General features: G+C 44.5%; 1 protein-coding gene and 1 non-coding gene across 2 annotated transcripts; one reads left to right on the forward strand and one right to left on the reverse strand.

The window, feature by feature from the left end:
• Positions 1 to 7,376: 7,376 nt before the first annotated feature.
• TRNAI-AAU lies at positions 7,377 to 7,451 on the reverse strand. Its single transcript has one exon. It is a non-coding gene; the product is annotated as a tRNA-Ile (tRNA).
• Positions 7,452 to 17,956: 10,505 nt separating this feature from the next.
• PRSS16 (serine protease 16) lies at positions 17,957 to 26,226 on the forward strand. Its single transcript, XM_025383295.1, has 12 exons — positions 17,957 to 18,057; positions 18,132 to 18,298; positions 19,109 to 19,208; positions 19,362 to 19,491; positions 20,932 to 21,055; positions 21,280 to 21,357; positions 21,454 to 21,501; positions 22,001 to 22,291; positions 22,464 to 22,605; positions 24,353 to 24,532; positions 24,646 to 24,791; positions 24,908 to 26,226. Exons 1-12 carry the CDS (start codon positions 17,988 to 17,990, stop codon positions 24,974 to 24,976), a joined length of 1,545 nt encoding a protein of 514 aa, XP_025239080.1. The 5' UTR covers positions 17,957 to 17,987; the 3' UTR covers positions 24,977 to 26,226.
• The last annotated feature ends 34 nt before the right edge of the window (positions 26,227 to 26,260 follow it).

The raw sequence follows: 26,260 nt of genomic DNA on the forward strand, positions 1-26,260 counted from the left end.
AGAAAGAAAGGAAGGAAGGAAGGAAGGAAGGAAGGAAGGAAGGAAGGAAGGAAGGAAGGAAGGAAGGAAAGGAAAGAAAGGTAGATCAGCGCAGTGTGGTGGTGCGCTCCTGCAAGCCCAGCTACTCCCGAGGCTGAGACGTGAGAATCGCCGGAACTGGGGAGGAGGCGGAGGTTGCAGTGACTGAGATCGCAGCACTGCATTCCACCCGGGGAAAAACAGTGAGACTTTGTCTCAAAAAAAAAAAAAAAAAAAAAAAAGGAATTGTGGGAAGAGGAGAGCCTAAGTGGATGTTCTGCCTAAAGAGACCTGAATTCTGCAGGCGATTCAGTTCCAAAAGAAAGGAAATTGTGAAATATTTTGCTTTTAGGTTCTCTTTGTCACTGAGGCAGGCAAAAGTGAATCCTACATGCACTGCTTCTTTTTGTTGCCAGAGAGCAGGACTCAGAGAAGCCCAACTCCACTAAGGTTAAGGCTCTCAATATTCCTTACAAAAATCAGACTCAGGTAGGAGAAATTATCCCAAATGCGAGCAAGATTGTCGAATGTAAATAGTCTTTCAGACTAGAAATGTTCAGCTAAGACATTATAGGAAAGCATCAATAAGTAAATAATGTACTTTTAAATTTACTTCGAGCAAGAGATAATTGGCAAACCTAAATCAATATTGAAAAGAAAATGAAAGGAAATGATCTTCAGTGTGGTTATAGTTTTATAAGAGAAAAATATGTGTAATCCGACTGCTGTATATACTTAGTGAGAGAATATCCTTGCATCTGATGACTGCAACCAATTGTTGTTTGAGTTCTGCTGTTTTTAGAATTCTCTCCTGTCCTTCTTCACAGTGATATTGGACCTTCATGTAGTGTTTATCACTTTTGTATTACAAGTTTCATGAGAAACTGCTGACTTGCTTTCCAAAGCAGTCATATCGTCTTAAATTTCCGGCAACAATTCATACCGTTTTAAATTCCCAGGAACCATATATATTAGAGTTTATGTTCCCCCTCATTCTCACCAATGCTTGTTTTCAATTATTTTTTAATTTTGTAGCCATTCTAGCAAAAATATATTAGTATCTTACTGTGATTCTGATTTGCATTTCCCTAAATATTAAAGCATATTTTCATAATGTATATGTGTTTATCTGTTGGCCATATACAATCTTTGCAAAGTGTGTGCTTAAATATTCGTTATTATTTGGTTTTCTTGTTTTTGAGTTCTGAGAGCTCCTTATATTTTCTGAACAAACCACAACAATCAGATATGTGTTTTGTTTGTTTGTTTGTTTGTTTTTGAGATGGAGTCTCGCTCTGTCGCCCAGGCTGGAGTGCAATGGCGCAATCTCAGCTCACTGGAACCTCCGCCTCCCAGGTTCAAGCAATTCTCCTGCCTCATCCTCCTGAGTAACTGGGATTACAGGCGCCTGCCACCATACCTGTCTAATTTTTTTGCATTTTTAGTAGGACGGAGTTTGCCATGTTGGCCAGGCTGATCTCAAACTCCTGGCCTCAGATGATCCGGCCGGGATTACAGGCGTGAGTCATGGCGCCTGGCCCTAATTGTTCATTTCTAATACAGTAACTGACTTACCATGGTTTGCCTTAAATTTTCTAAACTTTGTGATTTTTTTTGGGGGGGGAGGGTACTAAACGCATTTTTGACTTTTAGTCTTTTTTTTTTTTTTTTTTGGAGTCCTGTGGGAAGAGGGGAAACAAAGGCTGTTGACAAGGAAGAGCCAGTGAGAAAGAAAATCAGGAGATCAGTGTCTTGGAAATCAAATAAAATGTTTTAAGAAGAATAATGTGCCTATTGCCCCTGAGAAGTCAAGAAAGATAAGGACTTGGGAGTGATCATTAATTTTAGACATGTAAAGGTCATTCATGATTTTGACCAGAAGTTTCCATGAAGTGCTAATACCAAAAAACCTAAAGGTGGTGGGTTTCCAAAAGAAAGGGAAGAGAGAAACTGCAGATAGTAAATCTGAATAACTGAATATAGGAAATTTTTAAATAAAGTCATCTGAGAAATGGGGCACTAACTAGAGAAAAATGTTGAGCCAAGAGAAGCTTTTTTTACGATAGGGGTCAAACTCCTGACCTCAGGTAACCCGCCAGTCTTGGCCTTCCAAAGTACTGGGATTACAGGTGTGAGCCACAGCCTGGCCAACGTGATGAAACTCCGTCTTTACTAAAAATACAAAAATTAGCTGGGCATGGTGGCACAAGCCTGTAATCCCAGCTACTCAGGAGGCCGAGGCAAAGAATCGCTTGAACCCGGGAGGCAGAGGTTGCAGTGAGCCAAGATTGTGCCACTGCACTCCAGCCTGGATAACAAGAGCAAAATTCCGCCTCAAAAAAAAAAAAAAAAAAAAGGTTGGAGTCAAATGTCATATTTAAATGTTCATAGGAATAATCCAAAAGCTAGGAGAAAATTGCTGAGTTCAATGTAGATAAAATTCTCTTTATGTCATTAGTAATTCACCGATGGGAGTATGGGAAAATTACTTTCCCTTCAGGAGAATAAGGAATTTTTCAAAGCTGTCTAACAGCAACAGGTCACCAGTAAATTTTGATTTCATGCTTCTCTTCTGCTATTTTTTGTTTTCAAGACAAAGATACATGGAGACTTATTCTAGAATAGCTACGCTAAAATTTAAAGTGGTGGAAAGAATCATGAGAAGTCAACTATGGAGCAACAGACTTGGCAATCCACTAGTTTGCCATGTCATTGGTGTCATTTAATGAACACTGCTCCACCTCCAGCCTATCACAAAAGTGATCTATAGGCCGGGCGCGGTGGCTCAAGCCTGTAATCCCAGCACTTTGGGAGGCCGAGACGGGCGGATCACGAGGTCAGGAGATCGAGACCATCCTGGCTAATGCAGTGAAACCCCGTCTCTACTAAAAAAAATACAAAAAACTAGCTGGGCGAGGTGGCGGGCGCCTGTAGTCCCAGCTACTCGGGAGGCTGAGGCAGGAGAATGGCGCAAACCCATGAGGCGGAGCTTGCAGTGAGCTGAGATCCGGCCACTGCACTCCAGCCTGGGCGACAGAGCCAGACTCCATCTCAAAAAAAAAAAAAAAAAAGTGATCTATATTCTTCAGAAGTGTCCATATTTTCTAACATGTAATGCTGACTCTTAAGCTCAGGCCATATGTAATTGCCTTTTGTAAAGGCAGTTAATCCATTGGCTATCAAGTAATCTGTGAGGAGATCTATGAGACCTTCAGTTGAAACAAATAAATAAATAAAAACAAAAGCTCTTCCCAAAAGGGATTCAAGTATTTAGATAGGTACTCCACATGGATTCTTAAAGGGTACATTGAAACTGGAAAAACTAAAGATAATCAGATAGTAGACAGACATAATAGATTCAAAGAGAAGATGACGCTGAAAGATTTATTGATTCACATTCATCCCCAATTGATAGAATATAGATCAATGAATTACTGCCCTTCAGTGGGTTTGAGATAATCTAGACTTTCCATAGATCTTAATAAATTAAGAGATACTTTGAGCTGGAATATAGATGACCTTATAGCTAAAACCTAATGTGGGTAACTCCAATCACACCGGACAGGAGATGGAGGGAGACAGCTTATACCAGGTAGGTCCTGCTATGAACTTTCAGAAAAGGAAAATGGATTGTTCCAGTGTTAATGACACAACATATCTGAAGTCCCAGACCTAAGGTAATCTTTGCTTCTCTCTCCCAACCTCTCTTCAAGCATGTGTCCTCTTTTCTTTAGACAAAGAAGAATTTGATCACTCATTCATTCACAGTAAGTATTTATTAAATGCATACTATGTGTCACATACTGTACTAAGCACTGGGGTAACACCAATGAACAAAATATAAAGAAATTTTTCCTTTCTAATGGCAGGATTAACGTGCTTTTTTAGAAAAGTAAAGCATAGGCCAGGGGCGGTGGCTCACACCTATAATCCCAACACTTTGGGAGGCTGAGGCAGGTGGATCACGAGGTCAGGAGTTCAAGGCCAGTCTGGCCAAGATGGTGAAACCCCATCTCTACTAAAAATACAAAAATTAGCCATGTGTGGTGGCAGACGCCTATAATCCCAGCTACTTAGGAGGCTGAGGCAGGAGAATCACTTGAACCCGGGCGGCAGAGGTTGCAGTGAGCCAAGATCCCACCAATGCACCCCAGCCTGGGCAACAGTGAGACTCCATCTCAAAAAAAAAAAAAAAAAAGAAAGTATATATAAAATACATGATGTGATGACAAATGTTAAAGAGAAAAATTAATCAAGGATGGACATTAGGGTTGAGTTTTTATTTTCAGTTTCTAAATGGAGTAAATGTTATATTTGAGCAAAACTATGAAGAAAGAAAATGAATTAGCCATGGGGATATCTAGGTAAAGTCATTCCAAACATAGGAAATCATGCCCACAAAGACCTTGATGTGTTTCTCTTATGTATTAGAATAGTAGCAAAAAAGCTAACTTTGCTGATGTAGAATGAATGATATTTTAGTGTACATATCAGTTATCTATTGCTACAAATATACTTCTTAATAAACCACCTCAATAGCTTAAAAAAAATGCAGATCTATTTAGCTCACTAGTTCATAGCTGATAAGTTGGGATTGACCAGTTTGTGTCCCAGCTGGGGCACAATAATCAATCAATCTCCATATTGCATTATATATTTTTCCAAACCCATAGAATATACAATTCCAAGAGTGAACCCTAATGTAAACTATGGATTTTGGGGGATAATGATGTGTCTGTGCAGATTCATATGTACAAATGTGCCACTCCAGTGTGGCTTGTTGATAGTGGGGAGGTTGAGGAGGAGGATTAGGCAGAGTATATGAGAAAACTCTCCCTGTACTCTTTCATCCAATTTTGCTGTGAACCTAAAACTGCTCTAAAAAATAAAGTCTATTTAAAAACAAGAAAAAAAGAGCAAAGGGCTTACTCAAGAATCTTCTTTGTCAGGGCCGTGCGCGGTGGCTCACGCATGTAATCCCAGCACTTTGGGAGGCCGAGGAGGCAGGATCACGGGGTCAGGAGAACAGACTATCCTGGCTAACACGGTGAAATCCTGCCTCTACTAAAAATACAAAAAATTAGCCAGGCGTAGTGGCGGGCGCCTGTAGTCCCAGCTACTCGGGAGGCTGAGGCAGGAGAATGACGTGAACCCAGGAGGCAGAACTTGCAGTGAGCCGAGATAGCGCCACTGCATTCCAGCCTGGCGACAGAGTGAGACTTCGTCTCAAAAAAAAAAAAAACTTCTTTGTCATATTTGCTAACATCCCAAAGTCATGATGCTTAGCTTAAAGAAAGAGTGGAAGAGCACTACAAGGTCACCTGAAGAACAGCATGGGTAAAGTTGCGGAGACCAGCTTGGTCGGGGTGACCCTAACCCAAGGGCACTAGAGAATTAAAGACACAGACACAGAAATATACACGTGTGAAGTGGGAAATCAGGGGTCTCACAGCCTTCAGAGCTGAGAGCCTCGAACAGAGATTTACCCACATATTTATTAACAGCAAACCAGTCATTAGCATTGTTTCTATAGATATGAAATTAACTAAAAGTATCCCTTATGGGAAACGAAGGGATGGGCCGAAGTAAAGGAATGTTGTGCTACTTAACATGCCCTTAAGGCACAGATCGCTCATGCTATTGTTTGTGGCTTAAGAATGCCTTTAAGTGGCTTTCTGCCCTGGGCGGGCCAGGTGTTCCTTGCCCTCATTCCCGTAAACCCACAACCTTCCAGCTTGGGCGTTAGGGCCATTATGAACATGTCACAGTGCTGCAGAGATTTTGTTTATGGCTAGTTTTGGGGCCAGTTTACTGCCAGATTTTGGGGGGCTTGCTCCCAACAAAAGGGAAGGGAGCGTGGTTGGGGTTTGTTTGTTTGTTTTGAGACGGAGTTTTGCTCTTGTTGCCCAGGTTGGAGTGCAGTGGCGCGATCTCGGCTCACCATAACCTCCGTTTCCCGGGTTCAAGCGATTCTCCTGCCTCAGCCTCTGGAGTAGCTGGGATTACAGGCATGCGCCACCATGCCCAGCTGATTTTGTATTTTTAGTTGAGATGGGGTTTCTCCGTGTTGGTCAGGCTGGTCTTCAACTCCTGACCTCAGGTGATCTACCCGCCTCAGCCTCCCAAAGTGCTGGGATTACAGGTGTGAGCCACAGCGCCCGGCCCAGAACCGGTTTTCAATCAGCTCAATCTGTCAGTAACAATCACTTCTGTGAGCACACTTTTGAAAACTAATCAGTGTCTGCTTCTGGCTTCTGAAAGTCAGCTGATCAGGGATGGACTCACTCCAATAAACAAACCTCTGAGTGCCGACCAAACAATGGCAGTCTCTGACAAGTAACCATGCTCCCATAGATTATAACAACCTAACGAAAAAAAGATTAGCAATCTGTTCTGTTTTTAGGGACTGTGGTTTACAGTATAGTTCTCCCTTGAATGAGCTTTGATTTTGTCTTTTTAAAGTATTGAGCAGTGGTTTCATCATCCTTTGAAAATGCCCCTTTGTCAAATCCGAAATGTCTAAGTTTCGTTTCTTGCTGGGATTATTTTTACCATTTCTTTTTCACATCTGTAATTCTGTGTATTCTATAAAATGATATGGTCTTTACAACCACATTGTTTTGCTGTAAATGTAGACCTTGGCAGACTTTTGCTCCTTTACCTATGTTTATCAGTCAGATTGGGCAAACAAAATCCCAATGTTTGTAAACACACTCTAATGGCGAGTCTTCAACTGTCACTCCACAAATATTTACCGAATGCTTACTCTGTCTTCAGAGCCATTCTGAGACCTGGTTATCTAGAAGAAAAAAGAAAAAATTCTGTCCTCAAAGACAAAAATTCTGATGAGAACCGACTGAGAATTTAATATGAAAAAAAGGAAAGCAAAATAAGTATGCATGGTTTCCCATTGTGGTTATCTAATACAGAATATCAATTTCAACAGTGTTGAAAAGATAGTGTAAGGGGTGAGGAGACCACCAGGTGGAGGACGCATGTGACAGCCACAAGCAGACGCGATAGGCTGGATCCTGAGAAAGGGACCAAAAATACATGGAGTTCAGATGGACAGCGGGCATCAGACACACATACAAGCCCAGTGCTACCCTCTCTCTAACACCCTCATTTTCTTCACTAAAATGTCTTAGGGCGTCAGGTCTCTTGTTCCATAAGATTTTTTTTTCTTTCCCAAGCCCCTTGAGAGGAGGGCAGGAATCAAATGGGTAGGTGTCACTGCTGAAGAAGAAATGACATCAACATTTAATTCCGACTTTAAGTTGAAGGGGCTGTTATTTTCAACGTGTAGCTGGATGTGAAGTGACTGCCGCGAAATTGAAGAGAAAAGGTGACAATTCTTCCGGCCTGTACGGCGATCGAACCCGCAACCATTAGCGTTATTAGCACCACACTCTAACCAACTGAGCTAACCGGCCATCCCAGTAACAATCTTTTTTTTTAATTTTACAAGAGCAAAAAGTTTGTTGTTCTTGTGTTTCTTTAAAACTAAAGGAAATTCTTTTCCTCTCCTCAAAGAGATGTCTTTTAAAATAATTTTAATTGCGACTATGTAATATTGTTTCTTCAAACTTCTGTTGGTGTTTTACGTTTTCCCTCCCCGTACTCCCGCAGGGAAGAAGGAAAACAAAAACGAAAACAAGGACAAGACCAAAAACTCCACCTCCAGCAGAAGGGAACTTCGCCTCTCCGGTGGGAAATGATATTTTCTCAAACTCACCTATTCTGCCGGGAGAAAATACTACAGAGAACCATTCACGAGAGGGGCTTCCTTCCTTCTGATCCTGGGAAGGGTCCAGAGACCCGGGGAACGATCTAGAAGCAGAAGTTGGTCGTTCTGAGTTTTCCGTCCAAATGGTTTGATTATGAAATTGACTCACCCCGCGGAATGGCTGGTGGATTTGGTTCGCGGCATGAGGAATCCGCTCCATACTGGAAGGAAGAAAATCTCCGGCAGATATGCCTCGCGGGTTCTTAAGGACTGGGGAGGTAACCCTTCTCTGTGGCCCCCTCAAAATGCCCGGTGATTATGTCTGTTGCTCCACTATACATTATTATAATTAACTGCTTGTGTTACTCTTTGTGCTATCTTGTTCTTCATTCTCCTGGTACCTCGGGTGCCCGCACAGCATGGTAGGCTGCTCGAATAGTTTAATGAATGGGGAAAAGGTGTGCAGAGGTCATTTCTGCTGATTATCAAGACTTCGATTCTTCGAAGTGGAGCACGAGGATCCTCTAGGCGTCAGGCAAATGTCTTTAGGAGTCTCAACGTCTTCCCCCCTCCAAAAAATACTTTCAACAGAAATCAATTTACCTCCTCTTTGGTGGTGGAATGGGAAGATGGTGGAGAAAGCTGTCCTTTAATAACAGTTCGGAGGTCTTCTCCGACAAAGGACTTTGTACGTACCTTTTCTTTCCCAACTCCCGCCGCTATGGCTGTTGGAAGACTAAGGACTTCCACTCAGCTAGGCTTCCGCGCCTCTTCCTGTCCAGGCGCAGCTACTGTTCCTGGTACACATTCGCTGCGCCTCGGGCAGCCTAAGGGTTCTCAAGTTCAACAAGCTCGACACCCAGTTCTTTTCAGACAGGGAACACACTGGCGATGCAAACAGGGTTGAGTTGGTTCAGGTATGCATGTGTTGAAATAGACAAGTCTGCGCCCTAGAGCCCTCGCAAAGATCCTGAACAGGCAGCTCATTTTCCTGGACAATTTCCCAGGAATTAAGAGTGTGGCTCAGCTCTAGTTTGGAGTCCAACTCTAGTTTGGTGGCCAGCAAATAAATTTCGAGTGGAAAGAGGAATTCAGACCATTTCTGGAGTGACAATGGCATCCACGAGCCAGCGCTCTAAATTTTCAGTTCACTTTCAGGTTTCTTGGATTTCTATTTTGAGGACAAAGAGGATAACGCTAGCCTCCATGACCCTGCTGAGTATCTAGGAAAACTTCAAGAACTTGAGGAAGGCCGTGTTGTAATATCTGGTCTGAGTGGGCCTCTTTGGATTTGGAGGCTGTTTCCAATAGACACAAGATAAAAACTGAAGATTTAACAGAGCTTAGTGGTTAGCCAAGCTGGGCCCTTAGGCTTCAAAATATTGTTATCCACCGTCCTCCACAATTTTTTAAAACTATGTACATCCCCACACACATTTTTGATAAAGTAATATGTATCTTAAGATTAAGCAGATGCTTTTCTTTGTATTATAATTATTGACATTTTTAAAAATTAAAGTGCTGCATAATTCTTGAATACGTTGATGATTATAAATTTTGAATAATGTAATAATGTTATGCTTAAAATTATTTTAAGTTTTCCATAGCCTACTTACTTGCAACAACAACAAAAATATATATGTACATTACAGTCAATTTGGGGGATGGCACAGGCTTTCTTTTTTTTTTTTTTTTTTTGACAGAGTCTGACTCTGTCATCCAGACTGGAGTGCAATGACATGATCTCAGCTCACTGCAACCTCTGCCTCCCGGGTTCAAGCGATTCTCCTGCCTCAGCCTCCTGAGTAGTTAGGATTACAGGTGTGGCTACCACGCCCAACTAATTTTTGTATTTTTAATGGAGACGGGGTTTCACTATGTTGGTCAGGCTGGTCTCAAACTTCTGACCTCGTGATCCACCTGCCTCAGCCTCCCAAAGTGTTGGGATTACAGGCATGAGCCACTGTGCCCGGCCAGCTTTCATTTTTATGAGTTCCTCTGAGTTGAATTATCACTAAAATTATTACTTATATACAATCAAGCATAACAATAAAAATATGAACTCGGAAACTAATCAGTAAGTATAAAGGTGAAACTAATTAGATATTTATCTAAATGACACAATTGAGCTTTTATAATTAGTTCATGTGATTATTGATAAATATACACATTGCCATGATAAGTCATTTCAACATCAGTTTTATGCCCAACTTAAAACTACTGAGAAAATGTATTTTAGTATACAAATAAATGAAAATAGATCAGGTTTTGTTACACAAATGTCTCAGAATTATATAACACTAAGTTATTTGCCAAAAATCACATAGTAACCCACAATAAATAATTACATTTTACACTCTATTCTAGTTGAGAACTTGACTAGATTTTCCCTTAATTTGCTTAAATCAAATCATTGGAAACTTTCTGACTTGCTAAAGGATAGTTATATAGCAATTAGAACAATTCAGTTACCAGGGAAAGACTCTTCCCACCCAGGTCTTTCCAATGGTCTCTGTGTTGAAGCCCAGAGTGTTTCGCACTTTGAGCTAAAGAACCTTGGTCATATTGAGAAGAGTGAGAGAAACATGGGTTTTTTGTTTGTTTTGTTTTTGTTGTTATTTGTTTTGTTTTTTAATATAAGAAAGGCCATTGAGAAAATGCACACTTTGATATCAGGAGTGTTCTCAGACAGATCAATTTTAGAAAAAATCTATATGGTGGTTGATGATAGCACAGTGGTATGATCTTGGCTCATGCAACCTCTGCCTCCCGGGTTCAAGCAATTCTCCTGCCTCAGCTCCTTGAGTAGCTGGGATTACAGGCATGTGCTACCACGCCCAGCTAATTTTGTGTGTGTGTGTGTGTGTGTGTGTGTTTCATAGAGATGGGGTTTCACCATGTTCGTCAGGCTGATCTCAAACTCCTGGCCTTGTGATCCACCTGTCTTGGCCTCCCAAAGTGCTGGGATTACAGGCGTGAGCCACCATGCCCGGCCGGATCTTGCACTTTTTAAAATTAGGTCCTCTTGTGTTCCCAAGGGTAAAATTACCCTAGTTTGATAACTGCTGCAGTAGACCACTGAACCTCATTCTCTGAAAAGAGTAGATCTCCACCATCTATCATGTCCCACTACTTTGTGGTACCATACTCCTAAAGGATAGGTATTATTGAGTGTTTCAATAATTTCACCATGGCACTTGGTTAATAAGTAGCCAAGGCATATGAAAGTCATCGCTTTATTGCCTTTGGAAGTCAGAATTGAAACATGTTTGAATTTGTGCCTTTGTAATCAGTGGAGAGAGTGGGACAGATGTAACTGAACTCCGAGTAACACTAGGAAATACATTAAGCATGTGCATTAACAGGGTAAAGGAAACTTGCTATATGAACCACATATATGTAGGATTTCGGTCAGGGTGGTGGGAGAAGTTGTAAGAGAAAATTACAGGAAAAACACAAACCTTCTTGGAACGCTGGGAGGTTTTGTAAAAGCTTTAGGGAAGGCTTATGGCTGAAGGCAGCCTGATCCTCTTACCTTGAGCTAACAGTAAAAAGCAAGTAACAAGGGGATGTAAAGAAACTGATCTAGAAAAGTTAGTTTACTTAGGCCTCCGACCCTGGCCTTTAGTCACCCGCAGGACTGCTCTCTCTGTGGAGGGTGACAATATTAATTATCCACAGGTGTGTTGACTCAAAGCCTTTGCCATTAAATCTGTACTGAATAAATGCCCGCAGTGCCAGCTTGTCAGGGCCACAGCTGCGTACTCTTTAGAACACCCTCCTTGGTGTGTGCAAGCAGACTGCAACAACTCCTTCTGTGAACGCCCGGTCCCCTAGCCCACTCTTTCACTGGATATCTGTGTCTGAGTGCATGTTTTCATCCGACCTTTGGTCAGGGTCTGCAGGTCGGACCCGGCACATATACGGTGTTCATGTGAAAAGGCTTTTCGTAACATCCCAAATCATTTCTAATTTGTGGGGAAAAAAAGGTCTTACTTCTGAGCACTTTTGTGAGCGTCTGCCCTGCCATGAAAAAAAGTTTCAGTTAGAAGCAAGAAAATGGAGCTCACTTCTAGCTAAACATTTTAGAAGAAAAAGGACAGTAATGCATGTCAGTTAATTTGGGACTATATATATATATAATATTTACATATTATATATATATTTTTATATATATAACTTTTTTTTGAGATGGAGTCTCGCTCTGTCGCCAGGCTGGAGTGCAGTGGCGTGATCTCGGCTCACTGTAACCTCTGCCTCCTGGGTTCAAGCAATTCTACCTCAGCCTCCCGAGTAGCTGGGACTACAGGCGCATACCACCACGCCCAGCTAATTTTTGTATTTTTAGTAGAAACATGTATTTTAGTAGTCACCATGTTGGCCAGGATGGTCTCGATCTCTTGACCTCGTGATCTACCCACCTCAGCCTCCCAAAGTGCTGGGATCACAGGCGTGAGCCACCATGCCTGGCGAGTCAACTATATTTTTAAATTTTAAAACCAGATTAATCAATAATGAATTTTCAAAATTCATCAAAAAGGAAATTTTCATATATACAGCATAGACCTGAAAAAAACATATGACTGACCCAGAACAGAAAGGCATTTAAAGACCTCTTCTATCCTCACTGGGCATTCATTGCATGGCCCCAGTACCCGTCATTACCACCTGCACACCTGGACCTGTCTCGACCTCACAGTCTCTCCCAGACAGAAGCTAACATAGCAGAGACATCATGAGAGTTCCAAGGTTCATTTTGGGGAGTCTTGATTCCTTTTCAGGTCACTTGTAGGACCAAGAAAGATGCAGACCAGAAATTGCAAGATAATTAGGAGTTTCTTGAATTCAAATTCCTTCCACTAGTGCCTGAGGTTCTGGAGAAGAAGAAGGCAATGGCTTCAAAGCAAAAGGGAGTAACTAAGAAAGTGTCCCCAAGGAGAGGGCAGGAGATCGCTGAAAAAAGTTAAACTCCCAAAGGAAAAGGCGAGGGTGGAGGGAAGATATGGGAAATACATTTTGGACAGTGTCACTTTAAACAGATGGGTCTCTTTTCTCTGTGTAGGGCCAGGAACTCCAGGCGCTTGAGACAGAGTGAAGGGCTGAGAGGAAATCAAGATCACATGGAAAGTCGCTCACACAAATCAAAAGATGCCCTTAGTTATCAGGTGGATTTCGCAAATAGTTTATGACGGTTGATTGACGTTCATGAAAGCGTGCTGGATGGGGCGCGGGGGATTGAAATGAGTGAGAGCGCTAGTGTTCTGCCTGCCGATGATCACGAATCTGTTGGGCTGCGAATGGTTTAAAAAGGCAAAGCAATCTAGGGGATGGATTTAAAGCTTCCTAGAGCATCATAATTTATCCCCTGTTTTACTGCTCAAATTGAGATGACTTCTGGTAAGAACAGTTCAGAGGAACAAAAACCATAGAGAAGGTACAGGTATTGGAAGCAAACCCACAATTTTGTGGGTGCTAGGACCACACTCGAGCCCAACTAAGCTACCAATCATTCCACTGACTTGTCTTTGCTTGGAAAACATTAACTTCATCAACATTCTTCTCGTAGATAATCTGAGACTGGAAAGAAGTCCCTTCCCACCTTCTACCCCTGCCTCAATAAAAATAATAATCTGTTTTTGATTAAAACAAACAGACTTTGGTTTTAAATCCTACTTATGGAGTAGACAAAGGATGCAGACGTTTTCAAACCTGGAGCTTATGACTGGGGAATCTACGGAAATTTCTGACCCTCCTGAAGGACATCATGTCTATGCTCGCCAGGGGTCTGACCCGCTGAACTTCAAGCAGCAGGCACCTCTGCCCACAATAAAAAGATTCAGTTTCATGCCTGAAGGGATAATCTGCAGCCTCTGGTCCTCTCTATTCAATGATTTTTCCTGGCATCTTTCAGTTCTCACTTTTCCAGCGTGTTCATGTTTGAAATTGGGGGCTTTCTACCTGTTTGGTTCAGGTTTCTGGAGTCTAAGAAATTACATGAACAAATGGTACAGCCACTTTGGAAAACAGTTCAGTTCAATTTCTTTAAAAGTTAAATTTTATTTTAATATATGCTCTGGTAATTCCACATCTAGGTATCTACCGAATAGAAATGAAAATGTATCTCAACAAAAAGACCAGTACACAAATGTTCATAGTGGCATTAGTCACAATAGCAAAGAGAGGAAATAACCCAAATGCCCATTAACTGATTAATAGATAACTCAAATATAGTATATCCATAAAAGAGAATATTATTCAGCCATAAAAGGAAATGAAATGCTGATACCTGCTACAACATGGATGAACCTCAAAAGCATTATGCTAAGTGAAAGAAGCCAGACATAAAACAGCATATATCGTAGAATTCCTTTTATATGGAATGTTCAAAAAAGGCAAATAAATACATAGAGAAAATAAATTAACGGTTGTCTGAGGCCAAGGATAGAAATGGGAATTCACTGCAAATAGGCATGAAGAGACTTTTTGGGGGTTACTGAAAATGTTCTAAAACTGGACTCTGCTAATAGATGCACAAAGCTGTAAATCTACTAAAAAACATTAAATTGTACACTTAAAAACAGGTGAGTTTTATGGTATGTAAATTATACCTAACAAAAGTGATTTAAAAAAAAAATGAGTTCAAGAGTCTTCTACAGTGGCTGTTTCCTTTTACATTTCCAATGCTTGTATTGCCTACCTTTATCAGAGCCATTTTTTGTCAGTATGAAGGATTATCTCATAGTTTTCATTTGTGTTTTAGTGGCTGAGTGCAGTGGCTCACGCCTGTAATCCCAGCACTTTGGGAGGCCGAGGTGGGTAGATCTCTTGAGTTCAGGAGTTCGAGACCAGCCTGGCCAACATGGTGAAACCCCGTCTCTACTAAAAATGCAAAATAGCCAGGCGTGGTGGTGTGCACCTGTAATTCCAGCTGCTCCGGAGGCTGAGGCAGGAGAATCACTTGAATCCAGTAGGTGGAGGTTGTAGTGAGCCAAGACCACAGCCTGGGTGACAGAGTGAGACTCTGTCTCAAAAAAAAAAAAAAAAAAAAAAATTGCATTTTAATAATGGCTAATGATGTTGAGCATCTTGTCATGTGCTTATTGGCCACTGGTATATTTTCTTTGGAGAAATACCTATTCAAACCCCTTCTCACTTTCCAATTGTGCTATTTGTCTTATTACTGAGTTGGGATAAAGATCCGTGTCTTTCCAGTCTAGCAATTAAAACAACTACGTAAATTGGTATTTATCAAAAAATAAATTTAGAAATTTACTAATACATTTTTTAAAAGATGGGTTCTTACTGTGTTGCCCAATATGGAGTGCAGTGGCTAGTCACAGGCTCGATCACAGCGCACTGCAGCTTTGAACTCCCAGCCCTCCAGCCCCAGCCTCCCAAGTAGCTGAGAATACAGACATGCACCACCACACCCAACTTTAAATTTACTTACGTATTAATTTGTTAAAGGGATCCTTATGGCAACATAAGTCTTTTTTTTTTTTTTTTTTTTTCTGAGATGCTGTCTAGCTCTGTTGCCCAGGCTGGAGTGCAGTGGCCTGATCTCGGCTCACTGCAAGCTCCGCCTCCCGGGTTCAAGCGATTCTCCTGCCTCAGCCTCCTGAGTAGATGGGATTACAGGCGCCCCCACCACCATGCCCAGCTAATGTTTGTAATTTTACTAGAGACAGGGTTTCACTATGTCAGCCAGGCTGGTCTCGAACTCATGACCTTGTGATCCGCCTGCCTCGGCCTTCCAAAGTGCTGGGATTATAAGTATGAGCAACTGCGCCTGGCTATATATCAGTCTTTAAATAAAAACCAAAGCCCTTTCTATGGCTTGCCAGCAGGGTTGAATCTCTGATTACTTCTCTCTTCCCATCTAATTCAAATTCCTTCATTGACTTTCCAGCCCACTAACTGTTGATGTTCCTTGGAGGTGCCAAGGGGGTTTGTGACTCAGAGTCTTTGCACCTGCTTTTGCTTGGGCCAGAAACCCTCTGACTCCAGATAACCTCATGCTCCCCACAGCTCCTCATTCTTGCCTCAGATATTTTTTTTCCTGCCTTCCTTCCTCCCCACTCACTCCCTTGCCTCAGCAATTAGGTCACATTCTTAGGGAATTCTTTCCTGAGCAGAAAACTAATTGATTAATTAACCAATTTATCCATATAGCCTTTTGCTCATTGCATATTCGTTGAGAACCTATCAAGTGCCTTGAAGTAGTTTAGGTGTTATGAGTACACCAGTGAACAAAACAGACAAAATTCCTTCCCACAATAAGCTTACTTCCTGGGGAATGGTTTGGAAGAGAAATGCAATAAAATGTCATCACTATCAGGGAGTGACAACAGAAGGATCAGGGGAAGGGTGTCAGGGGTTGTGCCATTTTATAAGGGTGGTCAGGTAAAACCTATTTGGTAAGATAAAATATATGAATGGAGAACTACAGGAAGTGATAAATAAGACTTGCAGACATTTGGAGGAAAAGCATCCAATGAGAGCAAAAATTCTAAGGAAGGAGTGTGTCTTGTGAAATATAAAATAGCCCAATGCAGCTGGAGCAGTGAACCCAGGAGGGGTAGGAGATGAAATCATGACAGTATATATAATAGGGGGCCAGGTCATACAGAGTTTTAAAAACTGTTTTCAAAACTTTAGATTTACTTTGAGTAAGATGAGGCACCAGGGAAGTGTTCTGAACCAGGGAGTGAATGATTGTGAATGACTGGGCTAATATTTAATTATATCTCTCTGTCTGCTGAGTGTAGAATAAATCATGAGGCAGAAACAGGTAGACCAGCTAAAAGGCTTCCATGATATCCCAAGTCAGAGATGATGGTGGCTCAGCAGAGGCAGCACTGAAGGTAGTGAGAAGTCATCAGATTCTGGATATATTTTTTAAATTTATGGGAATAATTTTTTAAATGTACAATATTTCTCATACTGACAAGTTCTATGAAAAAGAATTAGGGGCTGGGCGCAGTGGCTCACGCCTGTAATCCCAGCACTTTGGGAGGCCGAGGTGGGCGGATCATGAGGTCAGGAGATAGAGACCAGCCTTGGTAACATGGTGAAACCCCGTTTCTACTAAAAATTACAAAAAAAAAATAGCCAGGCGTAATGGTGGGCGCCTGTAGTCCCAGCTACTCGGGAGGCTGAGGCAGGAGACTCGCTTGAACTCGGGAGGCAGAGTTTACAGTGAGCCAAGATCACACCACTGCACTCTAGCCTGGGCAACAGAGCTAGACTCCATCAAAAAAAGACAGACAGACAGAAAGAAAGAAAGAAAGAAAGAAAGAAAGAAAGAAAGAAAGAAAGAAAGAAAGAAAGAAAGAAAGAGAGAAAGAAAGAGGGAGGAAGGAAGGAAGGAAGGAAGGAAAAAAGAATTAGGAATAAAGTTTGAAAAGGAATAGAAGAGGGCCATAGGTTTGGCAATTTTTAAAAAGATGACCATGGAAGACCTTTCTGAATGAACGTCCTTTGAATAAAGATCTGATTGAAGTGAGGGAGCAAGTCATGTGGATATATGGGGAAATCACAATCCACAGGGTGGGAACAACAAGAATAAGAACCCTAAGGCAGAAGAAAGCCTGGTATGTTCAAAGAACTGTAAGGAATCTATGAACAGTGTGAGATTGTGGGTCAGAGAGGTTCGGGGCAGTGAAGAGGAGCAGAAAGTGAGGGGGCTGGAAAATAGACAAGGTGAGATTGGGGGACAGAGAGACTGGAGGATGGAGAGAAAGACTGAAAAAGAGATGGGGGTGCTGAGGACAAAGAGAGAGAGAGACTGAGTGTGGGAACAACTGAGGGGTACTGAAGATATGCTGAGGGGCAGAAAAAAAAAACTGAGAATAAGTGGGCAACTGGGGTTCCAGAGGAGGTGCTGAGGTGGGGAGAGACAGAGGTTGAAGGACAGTAAGGCATGCAAAGGAGGAATCTGAGATAAAGAAAGGGTAGACTGAAGGGTGGAGAGAAGGAGACTGAGACAGTGAGGGCTACTGAGAGCTGAGGGAAGAACAGACTGAGAGGCCCAGAGAGAAGGAACTGGGAGTTCCGATGCCACATCAGCAGCCTCTGTGTACAGACTCTAGCGTCCCTGCCCCGCTTTAGCAGTTCCTACAGACGCTTGACCTGCCAGGAAAGGAAAGAAACCTGAGCCTCTGCTGAAAGGTGATGGATTTAAAGCCCAGCTGCTGAGGATAAGATAAAGGTCCTCCTGGGGGAGAACAGAGTCCCAAACACCATGACTGTCTGGCTTGCCCGGTGGCTGGGCCCTCTGCTCTTGGTTTCCCTCTGGGGACTCTCGGCTCCAGGTAAGAGGAGGCTGGGGGTCAAGCAGGGCATCCTAAGGGGGCCAGTCTGACTTCCTCCCCTCCATGTCCCACAGCCTCCCTTCTTAGGCGCCTGGGTGAGCACATTCAGCAGTTTCAGGAGAGCTCTGCCCAGGGCCTGGGCCTGAGCCTGGGGCCAGGTGCTGCGGCCCTCCCAAAAGTGGGGTGGCTGGAGCAACTGCTGGACCCCTTCAACGTGTCCGACAGGCGATCCTTCCTGCAGGTGAGGCCAGGAGAAGGGGAGTCCACTGCCCATTCTGCCCTCTCCTCAGTCTCCCTCATCTCTTCCTCAGTCTGCACTTTTTTCCCTCTCCACACCTCAGTTCTCCCCATCCCTCTGCTTGAATCTCATGTTATGCCTTCTGTCAGTATCCCTTTTCCTTCCCTGTTTTTTAGATTTGGCCTTAGTCTCCCCTCTCCCCGGGGTCCCACTCTTTTTGTCTCTCAGATTTTGTCTTTCACCATTTCTTTCTCTCTGTCATTCACATTCATTCTTTCACTGCTCCTCCCTACCCCCTTCTCCCTGTCCAGACTGGACACAAAACCTACCACGAGGTCTCAGTAGGTAGCAGAAATTTGAACCAGCTTTGGAATCAGACCTAGCTCACAACAGGCACTCAAAGATACCTACCAAAAGAAGGAACAAATTCACCATTTTTCAGTGCTTCCTCTGTATTTAGTCTCCAAAGATCATCCCACTTGGATCTTATTCCTAAATCCATCTGCATTTATGTCTTATTCTACAATTATTACTTCAAGAAACAGCAAGTTCCTTCAATGTGAGAGCCACTCCCTCAGTTCTGGGGATATAAGAGTGAAAAAGCAGGCCAAAAATTTGCTGTTGTAGATTTTGCATTCTAGATGAGATGAACGGGAGAAAAGTGAGCAAGTAAATAAACAAGTTCATTTCAGATACTGTTAAGTACATAAGGAAAGATCCATTAGGGAGAGAGACTGGAACAAACGAGGAATCGAGAATAAGTCAGGACTCTCACTCACAATGCCATTTCTTCTTCCCCATCCCACCTCTTAGCGTTACTGGGTGAATGAGCAACATTGGGTTGGTGAGGATGGACCCATATTCCTGCATCTTGGGGGTGAGGGCAGCCTTGGGCCTGGCTCAGTGATGAGAGGTAAGAGGCAAGGTTGGGGAAAAGAAGGAGTTGGGATGCTGGTGGGGACCAGGAAGGGGAGCTGCATATTGCAATACTGTGAGACCTGAGGGGTGCAAGGACTTAAACTCAAGTTGCATCTCACACCCCCCCCCACCCATACACTCTTCACAGGCCATCCCGCAGCCCTGGCCCCAGCTTGGGGTGCCTTGGTGATAAGCCTGGAACACAGATTTTATGGCCTGAGTATACCTGCTGGAGGCCTGGAAATGGCCCAGCTCCGCTTCTTGTCCAGCCGCCATGCGTGAGTGGAGGAAGGGAAAGTGTTTATGGTCAAAGGACAGGAATGTCTGTGCTTTGGCATCTCTGCATCTGTGTCTCTCTCCTCCACTGTCTGAAGTCAACCTCTGAGTCTCTGGTTCCCTCTGTTTTCTTCTGTCTTTCACAGTATCTTGTTTTTTCTCTTTCCATTTCTGGGTCTCTGTCTCTCCCTATCTGTCTTTCTCTTATCCTGTATTCTTTCTGTTTCTGTGTCTCTGTCTGAAGTAAGCCACTGTATCACTGTGCAGACCACCAGCATTTCTTACCTGGATTACAGCCACAGCATTCTCACCATTTTCACCATTTTCCCTGCTCTGCCCTTGACTTCCAGGTGGAAATCAGAGTAATTCTGTTAGTACATAAACCAGGTCATGATCCTCCCTGGCTTAAGTCCCTCAGACGTCTTCTGCATTGCTCAGAGTAAGGTCAAAGCTTTTACAGTGGCCATGGGGTCTAATGGGTTTTGGCCTCTAGTTAACTCTGACCTCCACTCTCTCACATTCACTGGGCTCCAGCTACACTGAAGTCCTCACTGTCCTCCAGACTTACAGGCACATTCCTGCCTTGAGGCTTTGAACTCATCTCTGCATGGCGTGACCTTCCCCCAGATATTTGTATGGCTCCCACCCCAGCCTCCTTCAGTGCATCTCACTCCTATTAACAACCCCCACCATTTTTCCCCCAACTTTACTTCACCTGCTTTTTGTTTCTTTCATCTGGTTTATTCTTACAGAACTTAGCTTTTTCTTTCTTCATTGGTGTCTCTGTCTGTTTCTGTCTGTAATAGTCTCTTTGCCTGTCTGTCTCATTTTCTCCGTCTCTGTATCTACATACGTGCCTCTTTGTCTCCATCTCTGTCCCTCTCTGCATCTTAATCTTTTCTACAAGCTAAACGGTTTTCTAACTACAGCAGGATGGCACCAACTGCAGGCCATTTCAGAAACGTTAGGGAAGAAAGAAAGCCTTTGGGAGGAGAAAGAGGATGTTAGACATATCCAAACTTCACTTTCCATTTTTCTTTGTGTCTGTTCCCTCTCCCAATACCTTCTGACTCATTAGGTTAGGATCCCTCCTTCTCCTCTGAGTAGCCCTCCTTGAGTGCCCTCAACCCTTCCCTACATTTGTCAGGTTTTCATCTAAACTGACTTGGAAATTTTTCCTCTCCTACCTAAAACGAGAAGGGAAAGAGGGTGGAGGCTTTCTAGAAAGTGGACGAGGACAGGGTCTCCCTTGGCCTAGGCACACATGTTCTGGTAAGTGTATGTGGCTTTGAGAACCCTTGAAAACACATCATGAGAAAACAGCCCTGGCTTCTGGCCAGATTCACCCATTCATGTATCTGGATCCCGGTTTCCCCCAGAATGGGGAAATCTTCAGGGATTCCCAGCGATGAGGACCGACCGAGTCCCCCCTCTGACCCTAGGCTGGCTGATGTGGTCTCTGCCCGCCTGGCACTTTCCCGCCTCTTTAACGTCTCCTCCTCCAGCCCCTGGATCTGCTTCGGAGGCTCCTATGCCGGCTCCTTGGCCGCCTGGGCCCGGCTGAAGGTCCTGTGACTTCTGCGGGTGGGCTGGGGGAGGGAACTACAGGGCCCCAGTCTCAGATAATAGAAATACCCTCCCACCACTACCTTCCTCCCGCCCCCCAAAGAATTTTGCACAAGCTGTCCTCACAAGAGCCCGAGATCACACAGCGAGGGAGTGATACAGAGGCAGGAAGATATGCGATTCCAGTCCCTCAGCCCGCAGGCTGACGGCGTCTCCTTCCTTAGTTCCCCCATCTCATTTTCGCGTCCGTTGCCTCCTCCGCCCCGGTGCGGGCCGTGCTGGATTTCTCCGAGTATAATGACGTAAGGATGGCGGGCAGCAGGTGCGGAGGGTAGGGGGGTCGCAGTGGACGGAGACCCTTGACACTTCCGATACCTTCCTCTGCGGTCCGACCACAGGTGGTATCCAGAAGCCTAATGAGCACGGCGATCGGCGGGTCCCTGGAGGTAGGAGGTGGGGCCTAGACCGAGGGGGACTGGGAGGGAAAAGAGGCCTCGGATGCCAGGGAACAAAAGGCCACAGAAGGGCGAAACCTGCAACGTGGCGAGGTCTAAGGAAGGTCGGAGCTCGGGAGAATAGGCAGGTTTTGGAAAAAGGCGGGAGCTGACGAAGAGGCGGGGCACCAAGAAAAGAAGCGCTCCCGAGGGAGGGCGGGGTTTGGGCAGGGACGATCCTATCCGGAGGTAAGGCTCAAGGTGGGGCGGGGCCACAACGGAGGGCGGGGCCTGCAGGGAAGACCCGAGGAGGAGGGCTGCGGGTCCAAGGTCTAGGGGCGGGGGTCTGGGGGCGGGGGCCTGGGGGCGGGGGCCTGGGCCAAGAGCTGGGTCTGCACCCTCTGAGTCTCGCTGCAGGAAAGTGGGGAACCCAAGGAGGACGCAGGTCCTGGGCAGGGAAAGCCGAGGCCCAGCCTAAGTATTGGCGGACATCGGCTCTTGCTTCCCACAGTGCCGGGCGGCAGTGTCCGCCGCCTTCGCGGAAGTGGAGCGGCGGCTGCGCTTGGGTGGGGCGGCTCAAGCAGCGTTGCGGAGTGAGCTGAGCGCGTGCGGTACCCTGGGCAGCGCTGAAAACCAGGCGGAGCTGCTGGGGGCGCTGCAGGCACTGGTGGGAGGTGCAGTGCAGTATGATGGGCAGGCGGGAGCGCCGCTAAGCGTGCGACAGCTCTGCGGACTTCTCCTCGGGGGCGGGGGCAACCGCAGCCACTCCACGCCCTACTGCGGTCTTCGTCGGGCGGTGCAGGTGAGCACAAGGACCCAGGCGTCCACCCACTCTGACCACTGACTCCCAGGAGAACTCAGGAACTCACCCTTGTATTTCTGGCTTTTGACCTCTGGGGACATAGGCCCTTGGGCCCTGGCTTGCTGGGAAGAGAGGAGGAATTTATGTCTTATGTATGTACATTGTTCCCTAGATTGTCTTGCACAGCCTGGGCCAGAAGTGTTTAAGCTTTTCCCGAGCAGAGACAGTGGCACAGCTGAGGAGCACAGAACCTCAACTGTCCGGTGTGGGTGACCGGCAGTGGTTGTACCAGACATGTACCGAGTTCGGCTTCTGTAAGTGACTGGCCTAACCCTAACTTTGTCCCCTCAAACAACCTTTTTACTGTGCCCAGAGAAGTCATCTTACAGGTGGTCTGGACTCATTTCGACCCAGCGGTCAGGCATTGTGTAACCTGCAGATGTTGGGCTGGAGAAGGTGGAAGCCATACTAGTGTGCGCATGTGCTTGGTCCTCACATGCCTCCTCACGCACACACCGAGGTCTCCACTTGAGTGATCTTCCCTTCAGCCTGTTCTTTCTCTGTGTCCCCATTCCAGGGATGCCCCCCTTTCCCCAGCCACCACACTAGAAACTTGAGCCTTGTTTTAGTTGCTTCCTTCCCATTTTCTAGCTAGCCTGTCAATTACTGAGTCCTCCTCACTCTGCATGGACAACTCTGTAGTCCATCCCTTCTGCTTTCTGTGCCTACCTCTGCTGTCCTGCTAGGAACCTCCATCCTTTCTTGCCTGGATCCCTTCCCAGCCTCCTCTCTGGTCTCATGGTTTTCACTTCATCTCTACAATCCAACTTTCTCATAGCATCCACAGAGATCCTTGTAAATATAAACTTGTCCCTCCTCTACTCAAAACCACAGCTCCTCAAAGACCCCAGGGTAAGGTTGCCAGATACAATACAGGATGCCCAGTTAAATTTGAATTTCAGATATACAACAGATTTTTTTTTAGTATAAGCATCTCCCAAATACTACATATGGTAAAGTTAAATGTTCAAATTCCAGCTCCAGCTCCATTTTCTACTCATGATCTTGGGCAAACTTGGGCAAGTGACTGACTTCTCTATGCCTGTTTCCACATCTATAAAGTGGGAATACAAACAGTACTTCTCTCATAGGGTTGTTTCAAGGACTAAAAGAGGTAATATTTGTAACATTCTAAGAATAATGCAGGTCTACAGTAAGTATTCCATAAACCCTTGCTATTGTTATTATTATAAGGCTTTACATATTTTAACCCTCTTAATACATTAGTCTTCCTAACACCTTAGCATCTTTGTACATGCTGTTTACTTTGCTTAGATTATTCATCTTCAAGTCTCAACAGGATGTCCTCCCTCAGGAAGCCATGATCCCTCAAGATAAGTCAGCCTTCCCACCTCCGACTTTGATAGCTCTGTGTTCTCTTTAGCATTTTACCCAGCCTGTCATCATACATTTTTTATTGCCTGTCTTCCCCCCTGGATTGAGTCCTGTGACAGCAGAACCTGGAGCTGTCTTGATTGCCACCGTGTGTCCAATAGTGTACAACATTTATCTGAGCACATGGTAGGTGGTCAACAAATAGGGAGGGAAGGGATGAATTAATCTGATGTTATGGGTTAGCTTTACCCTGAAAGCACAGTGAGCTACGGATTTTAAGCAGGGGAGACATAATACAATTTGAGCTCCGAGCATTCCAGACCTTTGCACATGCTATTTCCTCTATTTGTTATGCCTTCTCTCTCTATCTTTGTTTGGCTCAGTCCTACTCATTTCTCAAGGTCTTATCCTTTGCAGGATGCTTTCCCTGAGCCCATCTTGTTTCCTCTGGGATCCCTGCCTTCTGGCCTTTTTCCATTATAGCCCTGATCACTCTGGGCTGTCACTGTTGGGGGACTGTGTGAGTCTCTCTGCCAGGACTGTGAGCTCCTTGAAGGGAGTATTACAAATGTTCTGGTCATCACTGAGGAAAGCTCTGAAAATGATTATTAAAGGAGAGTGGTGGGCTGGCTGTATACCCACACTTACAGGTATCTCCCTACACAGATGTCACCTGTGGGAATCCCAGATGTCCTTTCTCCCAGCTCCCTGCACTACCTTCCCAGCTAGACCTATGTGAGAAGGTGTTCGGGCTCTCAGCCTTGTCAGTAGCCCAGGCTGTGGCTCAAACAAACTCCTACTACGGTGGCCAGACCCCTGGGGCTAACCAAGTGCTGTTTGTTAATGGTGAGCATGCTATCAAAACCTGGCTCCTAAACCTCCACCTAGCCCCAGCTCAACATAGCCCCATCCTCTCCCAGCCCCCATCTACCTAGCCCCATCCTCTCCTTTCTTTCCAGGGGACACAGACCCCTGGCATGTGCTAAGTGTAACACAGGCTTTAGGATCCTCAGAATCAGCTCTTCTTATCCGCACTGGCTCCCACTGCTTGGACATGGCACCTGAGAGGCCCTCAGACTCCCCCAGCCTCCGCCTAGGGCGCCAGGTAAGAGAAAAACGTCTCTGAATAATTTGCATTCTCATTTGAATAATCACTTGCATGTTCCTTCCTTCTGCTGGTGCTGAAATCTGACTTTCAAAATTCTTCCCACCTCCCCACAGAACATCTTTCAGCAGCTACAGACCTGGCTCAAGCTGGCAAAGGAGAGCCAGGTTAAGGGTGAGGTCTGAATCTCATACCCTTTCCACTCCCTGCATGGTCACCTCGGTCCTGGACACACTTATTCACTGAACAAAAGAAAGCAGCTTGTTTTGAAAGAAGAAATTCCCAGGAATTGGGATTCAGCACCTGTTCTGCATGTAACCGGCATGTGTCTGCAAACATCTTTATTCCCAACTTCAAGTGCTTTATCTCAGAGAGTTATGGAAATATAAGTAGATGATTATTCTCATTGTAAATATTGGTATTTTGAATGTTAAATGTCAAACAAATGTGACTCCTCATGCTGGTGCCCTCCCCCTGCTGATCGGATTCTGGTTCAAATTCTGCCACTCCAGTTCCTGGGTTAGGGGCTTTGCTGTAAGTTTCTCTTTCTGGACTTTAGATCCTGAACCTGTCCTTGCTTCTCAGTTTCTCTCACTGTACCCCTTTCCCTCAGTCTCTTCCTCTCTCTTTGCCCTGTCACTATTTGTCTTTCTAGTTTCCTGTTTCTCTGAATATCTTCATTTCTATCTCTGTGTTTTTGTCTCTTTCTCTGTTTGTCTTTCTGTTCTTCAATCTGTGTTTTCGTCTCTGGCTCTCTGTCAGTGTCTTTGTCTCACCTCTCTCTCTTGCTCTGCCCTGGCTATTTCCACTTTTCTATTTCTGACTGTCATTTTTGTTCTCTGTGTGTCTCCTAGTCACTTTCTCTCTCACTCTATCTCTGTCTATATTTCCCTCTCTCCTCTGCTGTGTCCTCAATGTCTTTGTCTTCCTGAGGCTCTGTTTCTGTCTCTGACGCTCTTCTGTGTCTCTATTTATTTTCCTGTCACTTAATCTTTGTCCTTCTCTATCTCTCTCATTTAGTCTTCCTTCCACACCCTTCACTCACCATCTCTTCCCACAATCAAATATCACTCCCTGGTACTTCCAGCTTCCAACCCTAGGGATTCATCATTCTGGTGGAGACTCCTTCTTCCAGGGCCTGGGAGGACAGGGCTAATCCTAAGGGTGCCTGCTTAGGCTATGTTAACTGTGACAAGAACCTGCCATAGATTTGCACTGTTCTTTCCTAAAGAGCAATTGTTTTTAACAAGAAATACTTCTCAGCTTTTTGTACATCTTTGTATGCACAGAGATGGTAGTTTTAGAGTTTTACCCAGTTTCATATTTCCTTGTTGGTAAGAGGCAACCTCCTCATGCTATCATACCAGAGTCAATCTCCACTACAGATTAGTTCTGCCTGTTCTTGATCTTTATATAAATGGAAACATGCAGTATATACTATATGTTTTTGTGTCTAGAAGTTTGAAATC

Source organism: Theropithecus gelada, chromosome 4 (genome assembly GCF_003255815.1).
Source record: "Theropithecus gelada isolate Dixy chromosome 4, Tgel_1.0, whole genome shotgun sequence".
Lineage (NCBI taxonomy): Eukaryota > Metazoa > Chordata > Mammalia > Primates > Cercopithecidae > Theropithecus > Theropithecus gelada.